Source organism: Carcharhinus amblyrhynchos, chromosome 34 (genome assembly GCF_965287045.1).
Source record: "Carcharhinus amblyrhynchos chromosome 34, sCarAmb.v2.hapA, whole genome shotgun sequence".
In the NCBI taxonomy this organism is placed as follows: Eukaryota; Metazoa; Chordata; class Chondrichthyes; order Carcharhiniformes; family Carcharhinidae; genus Carcharhinus; species Carcharhinus amblyrhynchos.
The window spans coordinates 5351973-5365531 of record NC_137357.1 but is presented as its reverse complement, the minus strand read 5'-3'; the positions used below and the strand labels follow the sequence as shown (position 1 = coordinate 5365531).

At 45.7% G+C, this 13559-nt stretch overlaps 1 protein-coding gene across 1 annotated transcript in view; it reads right to left on the bottom strand.

Moving 5' to 3' along the window:
• Positions 1-13559, bottom strand: part of bmp1a (bone morphogenetic protein 1a) — a 209879-nt gene that overhangs the window by 20407 nt on the left and 175913 nt on the right. Inside the window, exons 12-15 of the mRNA XM_080216817.1 lie at positions 12961-13106; positions 8340-8535; positions 2351-2476; positions 385-545 (exon numbers count right to left, since the gene is read on the bottom strand). Of these exons, the coding sequence (XP_080072943.1) occupies positions 385-545; positions 2351-2476; positions 8340-8535; positions 12961-13106 (629 nt within the window). The remainder of the gene's footprint in view (positions 1-384; positions 546-2350; positions 2477-8339; positions 8536-12960; positions 13107-13559) is intronic.

Below are 13559 nucleotides of genomic sequence, written 5' to 3'. Positions count from 1 at the left end.
TCTTAGTGTCAGGGGGACTAGCCGGGTAAATGGAAGGGGTTATGGGGATAGGGCCTGGGTGGAATTGTGGATGGCGCAGACTCGATGGGCCAAACGGACTCCTTCAGCATTGTAGGGATTCTATGATTCAATGAATCAACATCACAAAATCGGATTATCTGGTTCATTATCACAGGACTGTTTCTGGGATCTTGCTGTGTACATGAATTCACTTCTAGGTTCCCTACAATTATGACAGTGACTATACTTCAAAAAGTGCTGCAGCCTAAAGCGCTGTGAGATGTCCAGCCACGTCGCACAGCACGATACAAATGCCAGGCCTTGCTTTGGTTTGGCGCTGATATCTGAGTCAGGCTGGCCCTCACATGCTGATTATATACTCACATCATTGCCTTCAATCTCGAAGAACTCAAACTGGAGGGAAATGCGGTATTGCGTGGGCGCCACCACTTGCCAGACGCAGTTCTTGTTGGGTGGGTACTCCTTGGGCCACCCTGGGCTGGTTATGGAGCCATTAAGCTTGGTCAGGAAACCACCGCATGCAGCTGCAATGAGTAAAGCACCGTCACCACTTCAAACCAGAACTTGTCGCATCAATTCTGTTTCCAAAGAGAAAGTTTCCAGCTGGCCTCATATAATCCAGTGGGAGGTCTGGCACCGAACTCATGTCATAATTGATGCTTTTTTTTAAAACTCCTGCTAATTTCTCTACCTTCTCCATCTCGAGACACAGCCACACCGTCATTCTGTGCCCCCAACATTTTCCATCTGTGCCACACAGAGCAATACATAAGATAGGAGCAGAATTAGGCCACTCGGCTCATTAAATCTGCTCCTCTGTTCAATAATGACTGACATGATTCTCATCCCCATTCTCCTGCCTTTTCCCCGTGACTCTTGATCCCCAACTTAAAGACACTCAATGAACTGGCCTCCACAGCCTTTTGTGGCAATGAGTTCTATAGACTCACCACTCTCTGGCTAAAGAAGTTCCTCCTTATCTCAGTTTTAAAGGAGTGTCCCTTCACTCTGAGGTTGCGTCCTCTGGTTCTAGTCTCTCCCATTAGTGGAAACATCCTCTCCACGTCCACTCTATCCAGGCATCTCAGTATCCTGTAAGTTTCAACAAGATTCTACCCCCCCCCCCGAATCCTTCTAAACTCAGTCGAGTATGGACCCAGACTCCTCAACCGCTCCTCATATAATTTCTGGGATCATTCTTGTGAACCTCCTCTGCACCCCCTCCAAGGCCGGCACATCTTTCCTTAGGTATGGGGCCCACAACTGCTCACAATATTCCAAATGGGGTCTGACTAGAGCCTTATACAGCCTCATTCATCTCTCCCTGCTCTCGTATTCTAGCCCCCTGGGCTTCATTTACAATTTGGACAGTAGCATTATTTATTTATGTATTATTAGTGTCACAAGTTGAACTGCAGTGAAGTTACTGTGAAAATCCCCCGAGTGGCCACACTCCAGCACTTGTTTGGGCACACTGAGGGAGAATTTAGCATCTAACCAGCACGTCTTTCGGACTGTGGGAGGAAACTGGAGCACCCGGAGGAAACCCACGCAGACATGGGGAGAATGTGCAAACTCCACACAGACAGTGACCCAAGCCAGGAATCCAACCCAGGTCCCTGGTGCTGTGAGGCAGCAGTGCTAACCACTGTGCTACTGTGCAGGGAGTATCACAACTCCAGCAATCCAGAGGCTGAGACTAATGCACTGGAGATGTAAGTTCAAACCTCGCCAATTTAATTTCAATTACATAAACCTGGACTAAAAAAATTAGTCTCCTTAATAATGATTGTCAAACCAGTGTAAAAACCCATCTGGTTCTCATATCAGGCAGTAATCTGCCATCGTTATCTGGTCTGACCTCAGTCCAAACTCACAGCAATGTGACTGAATCTCAACTGCCCTCTGAAATGGCCTAGCAAACCAATAACTTGAAGGGCAATTAGGGTAGGGCAATAGAATCATAGAATCCCTGCAGAAGGAGGCCACTTGGCCCATCGAGTCTGCACAGACCACAATCCCACCCAGGCCCTATTCCCTCAAACCCATGCATTTACCCTGCGAGTTCCCCTAAAGTCAATTTAGCATGATCAATCAATCTAACCCGCACATCCTTGGACTGTGGGAGGAAACCGGAGCACCTGGAGGAAACCCACTCAGACATGGGGAGAACGTGCAGACTCCACACAGAGAGTGACCCGAGGCCAGAATCGAACCCAGGTCCCTGGCGCCAGGAGGCAGCAGTGGCAACCACTGTGCCACCGCGCTGCCCATGCAGGCCTAGCCAGCAGTGCCAGAGCCCCAGAACAAATGGAAAAATAACTCTTACCTTCACAGCTTCTTTTGTCGCTTGCAAGCTCATAGCCAGGGTCACAGGCACACTTATAGCTGCCCAGAGTGTTGACACAGCGCTGCTCACATCCTCCATTGTCAGGCCTGGAGCATTCATCCACCTCTGGAAGAGAGACAACAAAGAAATCAGTTCCAATTGTACAGAACTTCCTATGGCTGGACACACACATACACATAGGGGTGCTTCTATCTTCTTTTTGTTTCATTCATTCACAGGACTTGGGTGTCGCTGGCTGGGCCAGCATTTATTGCCCGTCCCTAGTTGCCCAAGGGCGGTTGAGAGTCAACCACATTGCTGTGGCTCTGGAGTCACATGTAGGCCAGACTGGGTAAGGACAGCAGATTTCCTTCCCTAAAGGACATGAGTGAGCCAGATAGGTTTTTCCTACAATTGGCAATGGTTTCATGGTCATCAGTAGATTCTTAATTCCAGATTTTTTTAAATTGAATACAAATTCCACCAGCTGCCGCAATGGGATTCGAACCCAGGTCTCCAGAACATTAGCTGAGTTTCTGGATCAATAATACCACTGGAGCGATAATACCACTAGGCCATCGCCTCTGCTGAAGTGGTGCAGCCGTTGATGGAGAAGGCTTGCGTAAAATAGGGGCCTCGCTCTCTGTCTTGACTGCTGTGTGACACTCCCAGTATTTTTGTCTTTTTTTTCCCCACGCTTCTTAATGGAGGATACCGACACTCTCTCAGACAGGCAAATCACCCCACTCCCTCACGCCTGAGTGTCATGACTGGCAGAGGAATTTGCCAGTCTCTCAGCTATCTCGGGAATGCTGCAATCACATTGGCGATTCCACCCCCGAACCGCATGCATTCCTTGTGGGGAAGAGTTCAGCCAGTGGATGTTGAGGTCAGCAATGGAATGGGCTATGAGGCTGAACTTTAACCCCACCAAGACTGTCACTCAGTTAACACCAGGCGTTAACATCTCCACCAAGTCCGGACAGATCCCCTCACAATGCTGGATGCTTCTCTTTATTTCCTTGCCAAGTTCCAATCACTCCCCGTTTCCCAGGGATTCTGCCGGAATCTAATGTGAGTCAAGGTTCACACCCTCAGGACACTGAGTCCTGGAACAGCTCATACGTGGGAGTGTTCGGTACTGCTTTTTTTCCATTCTCTCAGGCAGGAACTTAACTCGGAATTTTATCCACATCTTGTTGAAAACAGTCTCACTAGCCTGAGGCACTTCCTTATAAACCCCTGTGGATTTGCCTTTCCGAGTCCCTCTGCTCTCCCATTGCGCGAAGCCCACCCAATCTTATCAATTCCCTTTATGAATTAGAATCCCTACATTGCAGAAGGAGGCCATTTGGCCCATCGAGTCTGCACCAGCAACAATCCCACCCAAACCCTATCCCCGTAACCCAACACATTTATCCAGTTAATCCTCCTAACGCTAAAGTAAATTTTGCATGGCCAATCCATCAAACCGCACATCTTTGGACTGTGGGAGGAAACCGGAGAACCCAGAGGAAATTCTCTCAGATCCAGAAGTGAATGTATTCATATAGAATCATAGAATCCCTATACTGCAGATGGAGGCCATTCAGCCCATTGAGTCTGCACTGCCAACAATCCCACCCAGGTCCTCTCCCCGTAATCATACCTATTTACCCTGTTAATCTCTCTAATACTAAAGAACATAAGAACATAAGAAATAGGAGCAGGAGTAGGCCATCTAGCCCTTCGAGCCTGCCCCGCCATTCAATAAGATCATGGCTGATCTGTCGTGCTCAGTTCCACATTCCCGCCCTCTCCCCATAACCCTTAATCCCCTTGCCTATCAAAAACCTATCAACCCGTGTCTTAAAAATATTTAGCAAGGCAGCCTCCACCACTTCAATGGGCAGAGAATTCCAGAGATTCACCACCCTTTGAGTGAAGAAGTTCCTCCTCAACTCTGTTCTAAACCACCCCCCCTTTATCCTGAGGCTGTGCCCTCTAGTCTTACTGTCCTTTCTGAGTAGGAAGAGCCTCTCCACCTCTATCCTATCCATCCCATTCATCATCTTATACATCTCAATGAGATCTCCCCTCATTCTTCTAAACTCTAATGAGTACAAGCCTAGTTTATTCAGCCTCTCCTCATAGTTCAACCCCCTCAACTCCGGAATCAGCCTAGTAAACCTCCTCTGCACTCCCTCCAAGGCCAAAATATCCTTGCGTAAGTGCGGCGACCAAAACTACACACAGTACTCCAGCTGCGGCCTCACCAGTGCCCTATACAGCTGTAGCAAGACCTCCCTACTTTTATATTCAATCCCTCTCGTTATGAAGGCCAGCATCCCATTCGCCTTTCTGACCACCTGCTGCGCCTGCAGGCTGGGTTTTTGCGACTCATGCACAAGGACCCCGAGGTCCCTCTGCACTGTTGCATGCTGCAGTTTTTCGCCACGTAAGTAATAGTCCTTCCTACCATTATTCCTACCAGAGTGGACAACCTCACATTTGCCAACATTAAATTCCATTTGCCAGTTCCTGGCCCATTTAGCGTGGCCAATCCACCTAACCTGCACATCTTTAGTCCGTGGTACAAAACTCGAGCACCCAGAGGAAACCCATGAGGACATGGGGAGAACATGCAGCTTCCACACACACAGTGACCCAATCTGGGAATTGAACCCGAGTCCCTGGTGCTGTGAGGCAGTAGTGCTACCCACTGTGCCACCGTGTTTATACGTAAGCCTTGTATTGAAATCATGGCTGCACACAGGAAAGGGAAGAACCCTGTGGTGCACCACTCGTTTCCCAGCACTTGGAAAGATGGGAAAATGCGATTTGTCTTTTCTTTCCTGACCTTCCCAACACACTCTCTGTCCTCCCTCCTGACCAGAGTTTAATCTGATTTGTTGTGCCAGCTCTTTTGTGCTGGTATGATGGACTGAGTGGTCTCTTTCTGTCTTGTCAGTTGCTATATTATGATTCCTTTCTCTCATGTATTCATTCAGTTACCTTTGGAAAATATCAATGTTAGTTGCCTCCAGTGCTTCCCGTGGTAGTTAGTTCCGCATTCTGTCCTCCTCTCTGAGTAACTAAATTTCTCCTTATTCTGCTATCGGATGTATTGGTAACTACCTTGTATTTATGGTCCCTAGTTTTGGATTCTCTCACGAGTGGAAACAATTCTCTCCACATCAATCCTGTCCGACCCATCCGTAATTTTAAAGATCTCGATTGAAGAAAATAATCCGAACCTGTTCCGTCTTTCCAGATAGTTATAATCTCCCTATTCTGCCTTTAAGGATCATAGAATCCCTACAGTGCAGAAGGAGGCCATTCAGCCTATTGAGTCTGCACCAACCACAATCCCACCGAGGCCCTACCCCTGTAACCCCATATATTTATCCCAGCTAGTCCCTGATACTATGGTCAATTTAGCATGGCCAATCCACCCAACACGCACATCTTTGGAGTGTGGGAGGAAACCGGAGTTCCCAGAGGAAGCCCATGCAGACACGGGAGAATGTGCAAACTCCACACAGACTGCTGTGAGGCAGCAGTGCTCACCTCTGTGCCACCTACACTTATGCTTTCCATGACTAAGTTCACTTGCTGCTTAATTTCTCGGTTGGCGTGTTATCTAAAAGCCTTCCTGGATGTTTCCTCAGCAGGTGCTTTTCCTCCAGATCCAACTCCAAATTTGGATAATTTTCCAACAATATTCTGTGTGGTATTGTTGCGCAGATGTGTTTGTGAGGTTGGAATTTGGTGTTGAAAAAAGATGAGGAGAGATTTAAAATGCAAAGTACATCCTGAATCCAAGCTGAAACATTTGCAGCAAAAAAATCAAGCAGTAGTCTTGAAAGACAACCTGTTTTTTTTTCGTTTTGCCCAATCAATTTAAAGCAGCCACTCAGCTGCTCGGAACCTCTTTGATCATGTTGACAAGATCAGACCAAACTGAATGTCGAAAAATTGATAGGTCATCACAGGTATAAAAGAGGGTTCAGAGGGGAAAAGAAAAGCAGCCAGCAACTGCCACCCCTCAGGTCTTGAGAGGGAGAGAGCAGCTCTCCACTAGTCACCATCCGCCAATCCGAATAGCACCCGTTGACCCCCACTCTCTGCCTCCTATTTGACAACCAATCCTCTATCCACGCTAACACCCTACCCCCAACTCCATGTCCCTCGACCTTCTGCAATAACCTCTTGTGAGGCACTTTGTCAAACGCTTTCTGAAAATCTAGAAAGACCACATCCACCGGCTCTCCTCTATCCACCGCCCTAGACACATCCTCATAGAACTCCAGTAAATTTGTCAGACACGACTTCCCTTTAATGAAACCGTGCTGCGTCTGCTCTATCAAGCAATTCCCTTCAAGATGCCTCGCAATTTCCTCCTTAATGACAGATTCTAACATTTTACCTACCACAGATGTTAAACTAACCGGCCTATAATTCCCCGCCTTTTGCCTGGCACCCTTCTTAAACAACGGCGTAACATTAGCCGTTTTCCAATCATCCGGCACTTCCCCGGAATCCAGCGACGTTTGGAAAATAACCACCAAGGCATCCACTATCACCTCCGCCATTTCTTTCAGAACCCTCGGATGAATTCCATCCGGTCCTGCCAGATTCTGATATCTCTTAAGAGAACACACCATCTAACCAGCGAAAAGTACCAATTCAGAAAGAACTTTACAAATGGAGAAATCAACCACGAAACTCCAGGAGGTTCCAAAAAAACCTGTTTTTTTTTTGAGAGTGACTAAATTCTTTCTTCACTTTTTTTTTGTTGATGAATGGGTGTTGTACTGATTTGAACAGCATTCTATTAGAACCTTATTTTATTTGGTATGTTACTTGTTTCGTTAAAGTTCCTTGTTAGTTAAATAAAGAAATTAGATGTTCATTTTAAAGTGTGTTGAGTATTTCTGTAAGTTACCCACTCAACGTTACTGAAGGACAGTTCACAACTTCCCACACACTTTTAACAGATTACAAGGTGAGCTGCTCCTCTTTGAGGGATTCAGCGCTATGTCTCAAAAGGTGGGTCAACTTCTGCGTTGTAACAGTATCTTAGTGAAGGCCTCTCTGAAGTCCACGTACACCCCATCCACAGCATGTCTCCTCTCTACGCTGTCTGCTGCTTTCCTAAAGAACTCCATGAGGTTTGCTCAGCACGATCACCCTTTTGAAATCCATGCAGGCTATTTCTAACAAGTTTCCCTTTGTGCAGATGTGTCCTGATCGCATTCTTGATTCCAATGTTCCCCACTGCAGATGTTAATTTCAAAGACAATTGCAGAAAGAACGCTGCTTGAGGACAAATAAACAGGAGGATAATCCCAAATAAGAGTAGTTTCAGGGCCAGTGAGAGATGGTGATAAGGATTATACCAATGTTTGAATTGATTAATGGAAATTCTGATTACTACAGACCACACCCTAAACCTGTACATGCTCTGGTACTGAGTTAGTTTGTGAGGTTAGGGGCCCCTATCATCTTTTTTTTTTGCAGGCAGCCTCACTCTGCAGGGTTTGATTTGTGTTTCATTTTCTTCCCGGAACTGGATCCCAATTACTTGAGCACCTGTTAGAAAGGTAGATTAATTTCCACCCAGTTCTGTTTGGCGGCAGTGTTGGATAGAAACAGGAGTAGACTGTTTGGCTCCACCATTCAGTAAGATCATGGCTTATTTGATCAGCATTAACTCCATTCCTAAGAGGGTGTTGGGAGCCTGGAATGCACTGCCAAGTGAATTGAGGCAGACACAATAGCGATATTTAGGACTTACCTGGACAGACACATGAACAGACAGGGTACAGAGGGATACAGATGGTTGGTCGAGATAGGGCAATGTGATCGGCACAGGCTTGATGGGCCGAAGGGCCTGTTCCATGCTGTACTTTTCTTTGTTCTTTGTTCTACATGCTTTCTCGAAGAGATTTTTTAAAAAATGGCTTAACGATCAGCCAATTATGAACAAATTTGAAGTCTGACCTACCCTTGAAGAAGTTTGCAGAGAAGCCTGCTTTGTTGATGGAACCATCGGATACAAACTTCATCCACAGCTTGTTGGAGCTTGACTTGATATCATCAGGCTTGTCGTAGCCACAGTAACGACCAATCAGAGGGCTCTCATCAGTGCTTCCGTCTCGGACCTCCAAGTAGTCGTACGCACAGCTGTCGTGCCTCTCAATCTGTGTGTGGGGTTGGGGGGCGCAGAGGGAGAAAGAAAGCCGTTCTTGGGACATTGATTGTTGTTCAAAACATAATACACATCAGCACACTGCATGCATGCATACAGACCCACGTGTACATAACACGTGCATAACACACACAGGGACATGCATAAACATACTCACAGACACAGACATACACACACACATACACAAAACAGACACACATGCACACAACACGTATGCAACACACAGACACACACATACCTATGCACTCCGCCCATGTATGCACTTTTCATATCATACCTCATATTGCGTATACATTCACATTGCAGACACACATGACTCAAGCACATTCATACATGCCACATCACAACACACATCATACATACATACGATGCAAAATCATTATACATATCATGAAGCTAATGTTACACAAATATTGCCCTGAATTTGAAGTGGTGAGTGACTTTATTTGAGCACCCAGTAACCAAAGAAAGGGAGGGAGAGATCAGAGAGTGGCTCAATATCTTAAACCTCGAGGTAAATTCAATTCATTGCAGCAATCTGTCAACTCCCGGAGCTCTCTGAGCAAGTTACTGCCCGTCATCACTCATTCACATTCATTAGCAGAGCCGGGACTTAGCCCGTCAGCCAGACACCAACTAACAGGCACTGGCCTTCACTGGCATTCCAAATACCCTCTTTTCCTGATTACTAAGAAAGAAATGGGTTTGGTTCGGTGACCATAACAGATCCCACAGCACCATTTAAAAAAGTTAGAACAAAGAGCAAATAAAGAACTAAGAAACGTACAGCAGAGGAATAGGCCCTTCAAGCCCGTGCCGATCATGATGCCCTAACCAAACTAGAGAAAAAACCTTCTCTTACTCAGTCTGTATCCCTCTATTCCCTCCTTATTCATGTACTAATCATGCCTCTTAAATGTTGCTAATGTGCCTGCTTCCACCACCTCCTCTGGCAGTGCATTCCGAGCACCCACCACTCACTGCGTGAAAAACTTCACCTGCTAATCTCTCTTAAACTTACCCCCTCTCACCTTGAACCTGTGTCCCCTTGTAATTGACACTTCCACCCTGGGGAAAAAGCCTCTGACTATCCACCCTGTCCATGCCTCTCATCATTTTGTAGACCTCTATCAGGTCTCTCTCAGCCTCTGCCTTTCCAGTGAAAACAATTGAGTTTATCGAACCTCTTCTCATAGCCAACACCCTCATGACCAGGCAACATCCCGGTGAACCTTCTTTGCACTCTCTCCAAAACTTCCATATCTTTATGGTCGTGTGGTGACCAGAACTGCACACAATACTCCAAATGCAGCCTAACAAGGTTTTACATAGCTGCAACATGATTTCTCAACTCAATGCCCCGGCCAATGAAGGCAAGCATGCCATCTGCTTTCTTAATCACCTTGGCTACCTGTGTTGCCATTTTTAGCGAACTGTTGACCGACATACCCAGATTCCTCTGTATGTTAATGCTCCAAAGGGTTCTGCCATTTACAGTATAATTCACACCTAAGTTTGATCCTCCAAAATGCACCAACTCACATTTGTCTAGGTGAAACACTATCTGCCATTTCTGTGTCCAAATCTCCAATCTATGTATATTCTGTTGTATCCTCTGACAATCCCCAGCACTATCAGCAACTCCAACAATCTTCGTGTCATCTGCAAACTTACTAATTCAGACCACCCACATTTTCTTCCAGATTATTTATATACACTACAAGCAACAGAAGTCCTAGCACTGATCCCTGTGGTACACCACTAACACAGTAAGAATTCTCACAACACCAGGTCAAAGTCCAACAGGTTTATTTGTAGCAAATGCCACTAGCTTTTGGAACTGACTGTTCCTTTGTCAGGTTAAGGAACAGCCAGTTCTGAAAGCTAGTGGTGTTTGCTACAAATAAACCTGTTGGACTTTAATCTGGTGTTGTGAGACTTCTAATTGTGTTTACCCCAGTCCAATGCTGGCATCTCCACATCAACACACCACTAACTACAGATCTCCACTCTGAAAAACACCCTTCCAGCGTTACTGTCTTCTATAACCAAGCCAGTTCGGTATTCATCTGGCCAGCCTATCTTGAATCTGTGATTTTAGTTTTTGTACCAGTTTGCCATGTGGGATCTTGTCAAACACCTTACTAAAGTCCATATAAACTGCATTCACAGCTCTTCCCTCGCCTATTATCTTTGTCACCTCTTCATAAAACTCAATCATGTTGGTGAGACATGATCTTCCCTGAACAAAACCATGCTGCCTGTCACTAACTAATCCATTTTCTTCCAAATGTGCAGATATCCTGTCCCTCAGTATCTTCTCCAAAAGCTTCCCTACCACTGACATCAGGCTCATCCCCTATAATTTCCTGGATTATCCCTGCTTCCTTTCTTAAACAAGGGAACAACATTGGCTATTCTCCAGAACTCTGGAACCTCACCTATGGTCAAAGAGGATGTGAAGATATCTGTTAAGGCCCCAGCTATTTCTTCCCTTGCTTCCTGCAGTAATCTGTGATAGATCCTATCCAGCCCCAGGGACTTGACTACATTAGTTCAATTTAGGATGCTCAACACTTCCTCCTTTGATGTATTGATATTATCCAGAGTGTTCACATACCCATCCCTGACCTCAAAATCTGTCATGTCCTTCTCCTTGGTGAATACTGATACAAAGTACTCATTAAGGATCTCAGCCACTTCCTGTGGCTCCACACGTAACTTCTCTCCATTGTTCTTGAGTGGGCCTACTATTTCTCTTGCTACCATCTTACTTCTAATATATGCATAAAAAGCCTTGGGATTCTCCTTGACCCTGTTTGCTAAAGACAATTTATGGCCCCTTTTAGCCCTCCTAATTCCAATTTTAAGCTCCTTCCTACTTTCACTATACTCAAGGGCTTTGTCAGTTTTTAGATGCCTAGACCTATCATATGCTTCCTTTTGACCATGCTTACAATTTCCCTCATCTTCCATGGTTCCCGAATCCTGCCATTTCTATCCTTTATTTTTGTGGGAAAATGCATGTCCTGCACTTCAATCAACTGGCCTTTAAAAGCCTACCACGTCAGATGTGGGTTTGCCCTCAAATAGCCACTCCCAATTCACATTCCTAGGTCCTGTCTAATTTGGATGTAATTGGTCCTCGCCCAGTTAAGCACCCTCACCCAAGGGCCACTTTTGTCCTCATCCATGACTACCCAAAATCTTATAGATTTATGGTAGCAAAGTTCAGAATGCTCCCTCACTGAGTTCTCCCTAAGTTCTGCCCAACACCTATCCCACAACCATTATCACTGAAACAGTTTAGCAGTCAAGAAGGTGTACGGGGCATTGAGCATAAAAATTGGCAGGTCATGCTGCAGCAGTACAGAACCTTAGTTAGGCCTCATTTAGGATATTGTGTTCAATTCTGGTCGCCACACTATCAGAAAGATGTGGATGCTTTGGAGAGGATACCGAAGAGGTTTACCAGGATGTTGCCTGGTCTGGAGGATATTAGCTCTGAGGAGAGGTTGGATAAACTTAGATTGTTCTTACTGGAATGACGTAGGTTTACAAAATTATGAGAGGCATGGACAGACTGGATAGTCAGACGCTCTTTCCGAGGGTAGAAAAGTCAAGTACTAGGGGGACATGGGTTGAAGTGCGTGGGGAAAAGTTTAGAGGAGATGTGTGAGGCACGTTTTTTACACAGAGCGGTGAATGTCTGGAACGTACTGATTGGGGAGGTGGTGGGAGAAGGTACGATAGCAGCATTTAAGGTGCAACGAGACAAATACATGAATAGGATGGGAATGGAAGGATATGGACTCTGTAAGTGCATACGATTTTAGTTTAGGCAGGCATCATGATCGGTGCAGGCTTGGAGGGCTGAAAGACCTGTTCCTGTACTGTACAGTCCTTTGTTCATCTTTGTTCAAACTTTGCAGAAGTTTGCTGTGCGCAAAACAGCTGCTGTGTCTCTCTCTCTCTCTCTAAAAGTAACACTGATTACAATTCATTGGTGCTATAGATTCAGAATTATTTCAGTTTGAATTGAGAGATCGTGGATTTTACGAACTCAACATATGATCAATGGGCTTTAATACAAAATGCAGACTGCAGTAGACCTTTCATTTCTATTCTGTAAACTAAGGGAGGCCTGCACTATACAACTGAATCTCAGTACGTGTGGTCTCTCTGAGGAAGGTCTGCTGTGTAATATCTCACTGGGGATAGCAGCAAGAAATCCATAGCGGTGCATTCATCCTTTCCACTCACTGTTTTTAATAAAGAGGCTTGGAAATCAGGGAAAAGACCGGTTCTTGGGTGAATGTGCCTGATCACCAATAACCTGCCTTATCCTGGTCCCCGTGCTTTTCCTGGTTGATGGTGCAGTCTGAACAAGGCTCTGAGCACAATAACCGACCCTTACCTCAAAGGACTGAAAAGTCAGTCCCACGTGGAAACTGTCAGAGACTCGTATCCTCCAGATACAGACTTTTGATGGCCTGTAGTCATCGGGGTAGTTTGGAGACTGGATCTGCCCGAGATCCTTGTTGATATCCCCGCCGCAAATAGCTGAGGTTCAAACAGAAAGAAATAAAAGGTACACTTAAGCACAGTTTTTGAATTGCTCACTAAACTCAACAGAAATAAAATGAAAGACCCGGCGTGAAGCCTAAGTGACACATGAACAACAAAGGGTTAAACTCTGCTGGGTTGAACATGGTGTTCACCTCTGCCTAAGGACAACTGGAGTTCACGTTTTTTGATCGGTCCTTGAATGCCTCCTGTGTCTATGGGTTACTTTGGATGAAGATAGGGCTGGACCTATTAAATAATGAGCTCACAGAAGGCTGATGTTCAAACGCTATCCCGACTCAGACAAGGAGACAGTTTGAAGACCCAGTGTTAATCAGCCCCTTGGGGATAGAGAGGAATGTGGAAGACTGTCCAGCATGCAGCTTCAGGCGCTGAGGCAGGAATTTTGATACCAACCCAAAAGACAAACGACAATGCAATTTATCTGAG